Source organism: Echiichthys vipera (assembly GCF_963691815.1).
Source record: "Echiichthys vipera genome assembly, chromosome: 8".
Lineage (NCBI taxonomy): Eukaryota > Metazoa > Chordata > Actinopteri > Perciformes > Trachinidae > Echiichthys > Echiichthys vipera.
In genome coordinates this window covers 9,907,326-9,920,758 of record NC_139833.1, presented here as the reverse complement: position 1 = coordinate 9,920,758, position 13,433 = coordinate 9,907,326, and the positions used below count along the sequence as shown (strand labels likewise).

General features: G+C 40.2%; 1 protein-coding gene across 1 annotated transcript; it reads right to left on the bottom strand.

Moving 5' to 3' along the window:
- Positions 1 to 6,319: 6,319 nt before the first annotated feature.
- med18 (mediator of RNA polymerase II transcription, subunit 18 homolog (yeast)) lies at positions 6,320 to 10,314 on the bottom strand (the record flags this gene model as incomplete). Its single annotated transcript, XM_083919122.1, has 3 exons — positions 10,062 to 10,314; positions 8,517 to 8,613; positions 6,320 to 6,876 (listed from the first exon to the last, which is right to left on the bottom strand). The coding sequence occupies exons 2-3, from the start codon at positions 8,587 to 8,589 to the stop codon at positions 6,320 to 6,322; spliced, it is 630 nt and encodes a 209-aa protein (XP_083775248.1). The 5' UTR covers positions 8,590 to 8,613; positions 10,062 to 10,314.
- Between the last annotated feature and the right edge of the window lie 3,119 nt (positions 10,315 to 13,433).

Sequence of the window (13,433 nt, the reverse complement as noted above, 5' to 3'; positions counted from 1 at the left end):
TCCCCGTATCCAACTGCCCTCGGTAGCCTGTCACTTCACGTTGAAATTCGCCTTGTAATACTGCTATTAATCTTGCAGTCTGAATCAATAAGAGGTTATTGGACGGAGTAAAAGGACCATGTTGAATTCAAGCAAAATCACAGCCTCGCGTGTAGAGATAAGAGAAGTAATAAAAGTAATAATAATTTTCCGTCCATTGTACCTGGAGTGAAATATCAAACGGTGATTAAAAATGCTTCTTATTCAACAGTCCACATCACCTTAAGGCAGTCTCAATCTCAAACGCGTGTCAGAGCCCGTCATTGGAGGGCTTTTCAATCCAGTTGCAGCAACAGATGATATTTCAGATAAGGAGCATATTTGCAAAGCGGTCGTCGATAAATCCTCCAGAAGACAACGGGAAGAATGGGAAAAGAGGGGGAGAAATCACCAACGCTGTGTTGAGAGCATCCACTGAGGCGATAATGCGTGATTACCGTGAATTATTAAATCTTCCAGTCTGCACGGATTAGGCTGGCAGCGGCACATTCAAGTCCATTCAGCCTGAACAGCACCCAACTGTCTGCAATTATAATGAAGAGGCGTGCGCATGTGAAGAATCGATAAATCCCCAGTCTCAAAAATATGAAGAAGAAAAAAAATAGTCCAACGATCAAATTTCGTATCCACTTGTCAGGTTGATAAAATAGTCTTTTATCACACCTCCTCTCGCTCCCCTCTATCCCCCCTTGTCTTTTCGCACTCTCTCAGATCCCACACATGTTCTCATTTGCTTACAACTCGTTCCGTAGATGTGAACCGAGGATGACGCGCCGGCGCTGTAGTGGAGATGCTGCCAATTGGAGTGCGCTCACGAAATCAATACTCTCCGAACATGATTACAGCGAAATCCCGAACCCTCTCTCTCTCTCTCTCTCTCTCTCTCTCTCTCTCTCTCTCTGACTCTGTCTGTCTCTTCCCCTCCCTCTCTCTCTCCACCGTCTCTGATATGAACGGATGGAGCAAACCCCAAATTCTTAATCAAAACTCTGCATAATGATCTTTCTGGCGGAGCGTCACACGGCGCTTTGTATGCCAGCCTCCTCCGCGTCCAGCGGTGATAAAACAAGACAATGTGGAAATTACACAAGGGGAAATTCCTGAATAATCTCGACAAGGGTTTGTTTTTTTTGTCTTTTAAAAAAATACAGTGTCTGATCTTCCTTTGTGCGTAACAAATTTCCTGTGCAACGTGTGCTGCGTCCAAATGCCCTCCAGGGAGAACTCACGGTGCGCAGGAGATTTCACCTCTGCTGATTATTTGCAGGCTTTACCTCAGCGAGTGTAATTTTCTATGCCGATTAGACAGATTTAGTCCAGATTAAGATAGATTAGGTAACCCTAGATTTTAATCCTGCAGGAGTGAGGTGAAATGAGGCCTTTCAGGGGCCAGATTGAAAGATCATCTGTGCTCCGCTCTCCAACCAAACTGAGTATGCACAAAACACTTCCACATTTTCATCTCAAATCGCATTTGCCAAGCCTCGACGCCAAAGACACGCTTCTCTGGCAGGCAGACACAGCCCTGGTCAGACCCATGTGCGTAATTCTGCTACACTGACCCAAGGGGGAATCCGCCCCTCCATCCCCTCCACCCCCTCCCTAAATCTGACAGCAGGGCGGTCACAGTCACAGGTGCTCGAATCCTATTGGCTGTTTATTTCACGAATATATGGCTTTAGATTTGTTTTGTTAAAAAACAAATGGGATGGAAGCCTCACAATGCACCTCACATTTCACCTTTATTCAAAAGACGTGCTCGGCTCACAAGCTATTCTACAGCAACAGTCTGCTTCACATTTTTATGCACATTCACACCTGTTTTGTTGGCGATTGCTGTGGGGACAATATTACTTATTCATGGGCTTTTACAGACAGTACTACTTTTACATGCTCACTCACACACACTGCTCACACACCTACAATTTCTGATACTATCTGGAAGTTAGGCAGCCATTCATGCAAGTATTTTAACCGCCCATGGGTAATCAGTATAACCTAAGGGGGCATGTTGGTATGATCGGACTGCAGTCAAAATATTCAACAGCTGAAAAATAAATGATTCCTTCAACATGGAGGAATACGTCCTCCGCAGCGTCAGAAACTTTATAAAACGCCCTCATATTTTAGGGCGACACAAGCACAAAGTTATGGAGAACCATCAAAACAAGCACCTGTGCAGCACGGTGGCGAAAAAATGTCTGAGGACCCCGCCCTCTTCGTGCAAAGTGTGCATGGGCGGAAGCTGTACTTAAAAGTTGCACAACATGGCCATACTGTGTGCACTCAGACATGACTGATGTTGAGAAGTGTGTGTCAAAAATAGCACGCCCTTAAATGCACGAGGATGTGTCATAGTGTGTCATGGAAATGACTTAATGCCCAACATCAGTGGGATCAGATGGTTTAAATGTTTGTGCAAAAGGCACTATTGCAACCGTGCATTTGATTAATGGAAAATTACTTCTATATTTCAATCATCATTTGGTCACTTAACTATGTGCCAATAATAATAATAAAAAACTTAGTATCCAATTGGACGGGTGCTGGGTTAAATGAATAATGTAATAGATCCACACAGTTAGAAGGATTTTAACACTAATGGCGTTTCAAGCCTTTGGGTCTTCCTCAGACCAACATCACTAAAGCTAGTAGTCGAGCTAACAGGAGCTTTTTGGTGTACGGCTCAATCAGCTCTTCTCCAAAGGTAAAAATCAATTCAATGCTGGAGAAGGAGAACCCTTTCATATCCTGTAGTCTGTAACACAATGTGCTATTGCAAAGCTTGTTCACAGGTAATACTCCTGAGTGTCAGATTTTTGGTGACACAAGACTACACAATGAATCTTGATTACACATAAAGAGAAAGACAGGTAATTGTGGAGACAAATGACCAGATTCAGAGGCTGAGAGCAGGACTGATCTCCACAGAAACAAGACTCGGAGGAAGAGGAGAAGCCTCAGACAGACAGAGAGGAGGGAGGACCAGACAGCACTGCTTCAAAAACTGCATAGATATATATATGTTCAGACCCTTCAAGGCTGAATGCTACACTGTCCCCATACCAGACATTCCAGAGGCAGAGCGGCTGGCTTCAGGCCCTGAGTGGCTGATCCTGGAACAGCATGTTCTGCAAGGCAGTAATCACCTCAGCCAGCCACAAGCAAGGCAGAGCACCACATCAACAACTAGGCAGAGCTTTGAGCCTGTCAATTTGCACCCTGAAAATGTCCTTTGGCATTTCATTCACATAAGAAAAGGGACACTTTTCTTCCACCCATTTCCTCAAGGCCCATCCTCATTTACTTGGCCCTGCCATTCCAGACGTCCCTCGCAACCTCATGATGGTGTGCAATTTATCCCTGCAACCATTCTGCCCAGTGGGATTAGGACGAGAGGAAGCTGGAGAAGCCACAAGAACACCCTTGGGAGATTGATGCCTGTTTGGGAAAACACTTCCACTGATTCTCCTTTCCTCTCAGCACACATCCCACACTCGCTAACAAGCATATGGGCTCCCAATGACACATGAAGGAGAGGGCTCAAGTCCAAGTATTGGGAATGTTCCTGAGTAGACGAAGCGGAATTTCACCCCTTCATGGAACTGACCCAAAGTAGGATGACTTAAAGATTTCCTGCCCCGAGCACTTGGCATGTGCTTTTACCAACTATGAACATTATGTTCAGAGGCAGCAAAGACAATTGGTGCCAAGAGTTTTAATTAAGACTGTGTTGTGGAATGGAAAGTAAAGGCATGTGCAGGTAATAGCGTGTCTCCCCATTTCAGAGGTCTAACAAAATATGATTAACTAACACTATCTGCCTTGGCCAATTAATTTTATTTAACAGTTAAAGACACACAACAACCAAGTGGCCCAAAGAGGAAAATAAGTGTATGTGCTCTTTCATGCCTAAAAGTGCAATGAGCATAATTTCATTAAAATAAAGTGATGATGTCAAAGGTGTGTGGGTATGTATTAAACAGAAGAAATAGCTGATACAATAAGATTGTATTGTGTGTTACCTTCTTCGCCAGATGTCTTCATTATACTCAATATATTAGGCATATAATCAGTATATGTATAAAAACATCTGCTGGTTCGAGCTTCACAAATAAAGATTTTGCTGCTGTCCTATGATTTTTATCATATTAAATAATAAAAACAATACTGCTCTGCTGCAGTAGCTCAGCTTGCAAGGATTCTGAAAATAGCAGCACCTATGACCCCACATTCATTAATTATTAATTAATTAATTATTTTCACAACTCAAAATAGCAAACCCCCCCCCAAAAAAAGTAATCGGTTTGATGATCAGTCACATACTGTAACTTTAACTCCTTACGACACCATATTGATAGATTTGTTGGGATTTTTAAATGCATGTGTTGGAAGAGGTTGTTCCTCTAGTCTCACTTTCTTGAAATAAACCATGCACAATATCATATTGCCTCTGGCAACGAGTCAAATCCCTCACTTGTGCAAGTCATTGGTTGGCTACATCCACAATAGCCGAGAAGGCCCGATGCCAAGACACTGATTAGCCTAGCTATGCCTCTGTTCTCCAGGCAATGTGGAGTGGAAGTGCAGTGGGAGTCCAACTCATCACCAAGGAGCACTGTGCTAAGCACAAGTTTAAGTGGAAGAAAGCCAGCAGACTGTAGCGTATCCATGCTGGACATATAAAGCCTTGGGCAAGGAGGCATCTGCCTCTTTAATACATAATTCACTCAGAGCTAAAAAATCATGTTTTAGTCCTAAGGGCCAGTAGTCTGCTTCTGGTTGTTGAAACATAAAACCACCAGATAATCTGTTTTCTCATTGATGGGCAACTTACTAAGTACCAAACTATAAAATTAAGTTGAATTTGAACACAGATCAGTTTTGCCTTCAAAACCAGACAAATTAAAAGAATCCTATATTTGATGCACCGTGGTTTTCAGGGTGCATCGAATGTGGAAGCAATGTCATCTCACCTTTCCACCTCAATGAGCTCGTCCTCATCATCCTTGATATGCAGGTAGGTCAACATGTAGAGACAGCCATCTGCCCTCAAGCTCTCCCTTCAGACACGCACACGGTCACTTTACATCACAACCCCTGGAAATGCATCTTTCTGTAGGGGTATTATTAGAAGCACTCATGTCTTATTGCTCACATTATTATCATAGCTGACAGGATGTGCATTAGTTACCTCAGTCTCCGCAGCAGATAGGCCGTGATGTTGACACACTAGTGTACAAGCCATTTTGGAATTGAGCATGAAGAATGAAGAACATGAGGAAGCTGTAGTGCTTTCATGTGTAATAGTCCCAGCTCAAGTTCCCATGAAAGAGGCACTAATGGGTTAACAGTAGAAATGAGAGGGGAAGAGAGGGAAAATCAATGCTTTTGTTGAGGGGAAGAAAGAAAGGCTTTCACAGGTCTATGTATCATTAAGCAATTGAGAAAGCTAATTAGAGTGGGGGGAAAAGATGTGCAGATCTCACAGCTAATTATTTCCATGGCAACCACAGCTCCTGTAGATGATCTGAGGTAGCATTCAGATGGCAAGACAGCCAGATACACAAAGAGCAAGAGAGACCCCTAGTGGGATAAAATCAACATGTCCATGAGAAGCTACAGAATCAACATTCAATATAAATATAGCTATAAGCAATATCATTTTATATATATACACTTATTTTTTGTTTGGTTTGTTTGTTTGATAAAAAAATATAATCAAAAACCTAGACATGAACCAATTCTAGAAAAGTAGGAGCCAAAGAGCCACCTTAAGAACGGCATGCCATGTTGTAAAGATCTATTATCAGATCTATTCTCTGGTTATTGTTAAATACTTATTTCATTTGATACTTTACACTCAAGCAGGCTTTGTGCATTTCTTCTATGTATTCCCACACAACATATTACTATTGTTTCTTCTGTAAAATGTAGTAAACGCCTCTTTGCAGAGAGTATTGTTCTGCAGGTAAAAATGTAAACATTTAAATGAACTAGCAATGACTTTAAAAAAATGTCAAATATTAATTTATTAAAAAGTGACAAGATTACCATGTCAAAACTTCTGTGACCACGCTTTGGTAGCAACTGATGGAATGCAGTAATATTTTGTATTAATTGCAGTCATTTTACAGCTCACATAACAAACTGACCAGAAGTGTAATCGTTAAGTCAAAGTTGAACTGTTTTTAATTTTAAATCAAATGTAAACATTGTACAAAAAGTTCTAATTTGTCCATGGTAGTCAGAGGTGACTTCAACCTCTAACTGTTGTCATTCAATGTCTCTGTTTGCTGGGGTCAATCTTCTCCAGGTGAACCAGGGGTTTAAGTTGCTCAGCAAAGCTGCGCATATCCTCTGACATAGTGTCCTGACCGGCAGGAGCCAACACACTTAGCTCCACCAGGTATGAAAGCGATAGACGCTCTGTGTTCTCTGTGTTCCCCGGTACCAGGATGCGTGACAGCTTGCTAACAACAATTTTCATTGCACCTTTGCGGAATATGTGCCCGTTGGCCACAAACTCGTGGTCCATGCGGAAGCCCATCTCATTGAGGAACTCTGGAAGGCTATGAGAGGCAGCCACGTCAACACAGTTGCGCACCAGCGCATGCCGGCTCTTGTCTCCCACTTCAGGTTGGCCTAGGTAGCGTAAGTGCCATGGTGATGTGGGGTGGGAGAGGGAGCGGCGTGCACGCAGAATGAAAGGGTTTCCTTGTTGGCCTTTCAGAAGATAAACCAGTTCATGATCTGTGAAGGTCTCCGGTTCCATGTTGTCACACAGACCTCGAAGGCGATGCAAGAGGCTTTCCAGGGCCTGGTCTAACACACTGCCTTAATTAATAAGGAAAAGAGAAGCAGATGCATAAATATATTAACAACATACAAACATGATATGATGATCTAGACTGCCCAATATATTGTTTTAAGAACTAGGCCTGGGTTATATGATGATCTACTGTATGTCGTTGAAACAATACAAAAATGCCTATCGTATACTTTTTTCCTATATTGTTTCCGTTGGATTGCCTAAAAACAAGCGGCCGAACTGTGTTACGGCAATGTTTACTTCAGTTGAATGATTCGTTACTTTAACATTTGTGACTTTATGTTCATTTGCACCTAAATTCTTATTGAAATGAGAAAATACTTGGTACTTTTCATTTGTCAAGCATAATTCACACAGTGTACAAAAATAGGCTTTGACATTGGGGTATTTCATAGACAGTTTATTTATTGAATTACCAAAAACAGGCCATATCGTGATATACTGTATATCATCTATATATGAAATGACCTAAAGAATGCATCCCTGCAAAATGAACAGGAAGAGATCGAAGAGATTGGCTGCTGTTTACTTACTGCGTGACTGTTCTGACAAACTGGCCAGCTGGTTGGCTTACGTTACCTTTCTAACACAGCAACAGGTGTGATGGGAATGAGTGACATGTCAGTCGGGGACAGGATTATATTAGTGTTATATTGAAAAGGGAAAATTAAGGGGTTATTTTGTTTAACTCTCCAGCCATGCACAAACTAGTTAGCAGATAAACTCAACTTGCCGTTAAGACACGGAAACTCTGTCTGCTCAGTGCTGCTCAGCTGTGATGTGCACTAATAGCGTCAGCCAACATTACCCATCATGCCTGCCTAGTGCTGAACTTGTTTAAGTTTGCTGTTTTATGTTCAAAAATACCTAATATTACTTTGAACATGGTGGCTTATGTTATCATCTGTCATTTTTGTGCTGATAGCTTTGACCATTTGTGGGGTGGCTGCAACGGCATTTACTCATAAGTCTTTGGACCTTATGTTACAACAATGTAAGGGTTATTTTACTCAGAATAACAATATTGCATACTCTGCTGGGTGGAGCTTGTAATGACATGACTCAATGTCTAATTTACCCCACCAGCTTACTTTATGTGTTGTGAAAATGTTCATATCAGCACACATTGGAAAATATTTGCGCCGACACCAATATATTTGTTGTAGGCCAATATCAGTCGTTGATATCTAGATTACACCAAAACGGTGTTTTACAAATGGACAGATCAAAAGAAAATTAACTTTTTTTTTTAGACCTGTTTCTGTCTCAATAACAAACTCTCGCAAGATCTGGTAATACAGCTAAGCTAACGTCACCTAACTTCCACAAACATAACAGTAATCAGCAAAAAACAACATGCCACCAGCGGTAGTGCTGTTGCTGTGATTCAGCCGTAGTGCCGAATATAATCACAGGCAGCCGTGATGATATTCAGTACAACAGCACTCCCCCTTGTGGGATATTGTTTTTTGCTGATACAACTTTAGCTTGTCAATGTTGAATTCTATTGTATTTAAATTAGTTTATAATTTCGTCTCCAGCATGTTTATATCAATGATGACAGCCGGTTTGGAACCACGTTATAACTTTCTTCAAATGTTTAATTATCTGTGTTCAGCTGTGGATGGTTCTGACATTGGCTTACCTTGCAGCAGGTATTCCATCATATTGATCGTGCCCCCGGTGACAGGCATCACTGTAACAGGAGGCGCTTCCATCTTTTCTCAGGCAAGTAATTGAATCTGAAGGAGGAAAATATTATTAGCCAGGGTTATATCTACATTAGCCCGTTAACTGAGTTGGCTTCATGCCACTATGGTACATATGCATATGTTGATCCCTTAAGTGGTATGCAGTCTGTGTTTCTCTGGCACATACCGTTATGTAACGGCAGGGGCTCCTGATTTTCTAGGAAACGTTATGTGCTGGAGGCAGAGGCGCCATTTGTCAGCAGGCAAGATAGGCAACTTCTTGGTGCCCAAGGCCAGTAGGGGGGCTGACAAACTTTAAACTACAGAAGTGATAACGCGCAAAGTTTGCATTGACAGTAGGAGACCTGACCTCCCTAAGGTTGCCCCACCTAACTCCTACCAAGTTTTTAATGTTCTCTTTTTTATTGTTCTTCCTTATTAACATGCTTGAATTACAAGTTGTATCATGTTTATATTCATATTTTGAAAATAACTCAAATGTGCACTTTTGACGTAGCGAAACTGTTTCACCAGTCGGACAGTTTTTGGCTAAATTCTATCAAACTTTGTGTTTAACCTACGAATATGAATGATGGTGTAATGTTTTGAGTTCATTTAACGGTGTTAAACTAAAGTCTAATTTCTTATCCTTTTAACAATATATCGTTTTAACGGCCTAATTTATCTTTGTGTTTACAAGGGTCATCAAAAGGACGCTTACACCGGTCAATTAGCCGTGTGCTCCTCTCCATAAACACTGGGAACTGCTGGTCGTCCACATTAGCATCAAAGTTGTCAAAGCCTCCAGGACCATATTTCACTCATAACAATAAAATGACATGCTTTAAAAGCTCCAAAATATACCGTTATGTCTTCTTAATTTCCATTTTGAATGTAAACCACCACCTGAGCCGCTCAGGCTGAGCATCGCCCAAACGTTCTTACTGCTTTATCAACGCCACTTTAATTTACTAATTTCCCATGTAAATGCCCGTGTACAAATATGAAATTTTACTTGTAGTTTCTCAGAAGTGTGTAATTTAATTCTACTTGCACTCACGAAAAGACCGGAAGGTGCGGCAGATCGGTCCAGACAGGGCAAATACGAGCGTCCGAATGGTGATACAGTACCTATAACAGTTGGTTTTTTACATTTTGATGATTTTTGTTGTTGTCAGAATATTTATAAGATACTGGTGATAGATGCTGGTTTAAGGGGGCCCCTGTGAATTTTTGCCTGGGGCCCAAACAGACTCTAGAACCGCCTCTGGCCGAAGGAACACGAGCGGAATACCCATTAATAGATCAACATGACGCCACTTTCGAACTCGGAGTCACTCCAAATTTGAACGTGTATGACGAAAGCTAACGTAACCTGGCAACCAGTGTTACCTAAGTGTAGCGAGCTAACGTTAGCTATCTAATCCATTTAGTTAATTTTAAGTTGGTTAACAGCAATGGATAACCCGTGTTAAGTTAATGTGCTTCATTAACGTTACCTGAGAAAGCCCGAACAACAAAATGCAGTTGTTCACTTGCTGCGGGAACACCGAGTAAAAGTCGGTGTGTTCGTCTTCAGTAGAGCCGCCGCAGGAAAGACCGAGGATCCGGTAGGCCTCACCCTGTAAATGTGTTTCCCAGGCTACTGCGCTAAACGTTTGGACGTTAAGTCACTTAAATACGAAGAAAAATATCTACCTGTGGGAATAAAGACCCAATAAAAAAAAACAAAAGGGTCCAATGGTTCGGGTTATTATCAGAGACAGAGTGAAAATACCCGGTAACTATGAATGAAAACCATCTTTCTTTTCTACCTCTGGCTTTTTCGCGGCGGTTCGCATCCACCTTTGCGGCGCATTACAGCCATCTACTGGAGTACGAATGAATGAATGCTTTATTTCACGTAACACGTAAAGAAAAATAAAAGAATACAATAAAAGCTAAAGGAACAAAATCACAATATTACTTAACCCTTTCTGAAAAGGAATAGGATGAAGCAAAGTGCACAGTGCGTATTGTTGTATATTGTATATACCTACGCTTAACCACGATGTCTGTTGCACTCTGTCACACTTAGTTCATTGCTTGATTTATTTTACGTTAGCTTTATTTTGATTTGATTTATGTTTATGCTTATTGTTACTCTGATCCTTTCCTACCTTTGTATTGAAACTGTTGCAAAATAATTTCCCTCGGGATAAATAAAGCTTCTTGAATCTTGAATCTTGAAAAGCTTATGTAATCCTGACCCCCCTTTTCCACTACTATATAATAATAATGACAATAAATGGCTTCATATTTATATCATATCTTATTATTTACAATATTCTACGTATGTATATATGCACACACCACAAGAAAACATACATATTTACATATTTTCACCATAGAAAAATGAATAATTTAAATAAACAGATGTGTCATCTGGTCGAAATACTCCTTCCTCCCTGTAACTTGTAAAAAAAAAACATTTTTGTGCCCCTTTTTAAATTAGGTCCTTAACTTAATCTGATCAACAGTTTCACTCCACATATAGAAAACAAAAAGTTTATTTATGTTGTACAGACACAATGATGTCTTGAAAGGAACTTCCCCCTCAAATTATATCCCCCATCTCTATTAAAACATTTCTTTGAATAATGCCAGGAAATAAGTTGTATTGCTTTATACATTATTTGTACTGTTTGAAAAGAAATCAGATCAGTGAATTTCAATGTTTTTGATATTAAGAATAGCCAATAGTATAGTACCTTAAAGGACCAAATTTATAGAAATACAAAAATGTTCTTTGAGTTTAAAGTTAAAAGTACAATCAATTCAATTTACTTTAGTATTAAAGATAAACATCTAATAGTTCAATTGTGCATAGGGCCACTTTGGGTGTATACCTATCATTGGAATCGAATTATTGTTTGATACATTTTTTTTTTTGTCCAAAAAATACAAATATCTTAAAATATACATGAACATGAATCCAACAAAGTATTAGCAAAGATAAAAAGGCCAATTTCTGAAAAAAAAAACACATTTATTTCCACAACACTGATGATAGGTTTACTGGCCTACAAATAAGGTAACCACTAAGGTAGACATTGACAGATATAGGTAAGCTGAATAATGTATGTCTACCATTAAAACGTGTGCATATGTAAATATATGAATATGTTAATAAATATTATTTTAATAGCTTAGCAATTGTATAGCATGCGCCATAAAAAGGTACACCATTCTACCCCTGGTGTAGATAATTCTGTGAGCTCATATTATAGCTGCAGCTTGGATCATTTGACCTTATAACTTCCTAATAAAAAAGAAATCAACCCACTGCCTCAATCTTTCGCTATACTTTAAGTTCACTATACACACAACTGTTGTCACTGTAAGTCACAGGATTGTCTGTTGCCTGGATGACAATTGATGAATAAACCACTGAAGCCTCCTCTTCCACCTGCAGGGAAAGTAAGCAGTCATTACTCCAATGAAACAACATACATGCTAGTTTATTGCTGCACGGTAGATGTAGTATTAGGTAATGCCATCATTATTATCATCATCATTTAACACTTACCCTGCAATTCAAGCCACGGCAACAAAGATGAACAGGAAACACTTTGAAGTGATAGAAACAGAAACAAAATCAGGGGGGGGGGGGGATATACGAGCCTAGCTCAGTGTCAAACATCTACTGCTCTTTCAAGGCAACAGACCACTGAACAAACAATAAACAGGAAATTCAATAAGACAAAGAGCTGCTTATCCTACCTTCCCCCAATCTTCGTTTGAGGTAGCAAATAAAAAGTGCCATTAAAATAAGACATGTAAGGGCCGCTGATATTCCAAAAATATATGGAATCGGATGCCCTGTAGGTATATCTGTAAAACCAAACGTATAAGAATTGAAATTTCTATCATTTAGGTCCATGAACTCCTTAAAGACAGATATAGCAAAAGCACCCACCTGTTGTTTTGTTTGAGGCATTTGATGATCCATGAGTGCTGTTAACTACACTGTATCCATCAAACATCTGCTTTTCACTGCACTTTAAAGACCCATTCAGATCTATATGCACTGGTATCGTCCTTGTGCCTGCCTTCACATTTATTGTGCTGTTTGGTTTGATGCTGCTGAATTGCATGTCACGCAACACAGCACAAGGCACCGATGAATCCTTGCTGTGGTGTACTGTAATACGGCAAAAAAGATTCCAAGTTAAACCATATCATTTCGATGTGAGACACTGAATGTGTGTGCTTTTTTTCTCACCTGTAATTACACACAAGTTGATAGTAAGTAGCTTCTGCCTGTGTCCATCACATTCCTTTTTATAGCAGGTATATTTCCCAGCATTTGCTTTTGTGACATTTACAATGTGTATAAACTTATTGGAAGTCACAAAGTATGACTGTGATCCTTGTACCTTGAGTGTTGTCATGTTACTTGCTTCAAAAGTCCATGTTAACTTAGTCGGTTCAGCCGGACATTCGTGAGAAAAGCTGTTGCCTGCAATAACGTACCGTGTGACTGTCTGATGAGTTTTTTTCTGAATTTCTGAGGGGAAAAAAAGATATTTGTTTGAATATAAGATGGGCTTTGGCAAATGTAAAGGGGTGGATACACAAAGCGGTTGGGCACTTTACATATATTCAGTTTTAAGAGAACAAATGATGACAATCACAGTAGTTCTGACCTTTCTTTACTCCGATGACTTTGGGGTGTTCCCTACAAAAGTCACAATTTTCACACCAGTAAAGGCCTAGATCGTCCTCCGTGAGAGCATCTATGACCAAGGAACCATTGCGATGAACTTTCATTCTGGAGGGAAAGAGCTGAGGATGGTATTCCACTCCTCTCTTATCTTGAAAATACATCC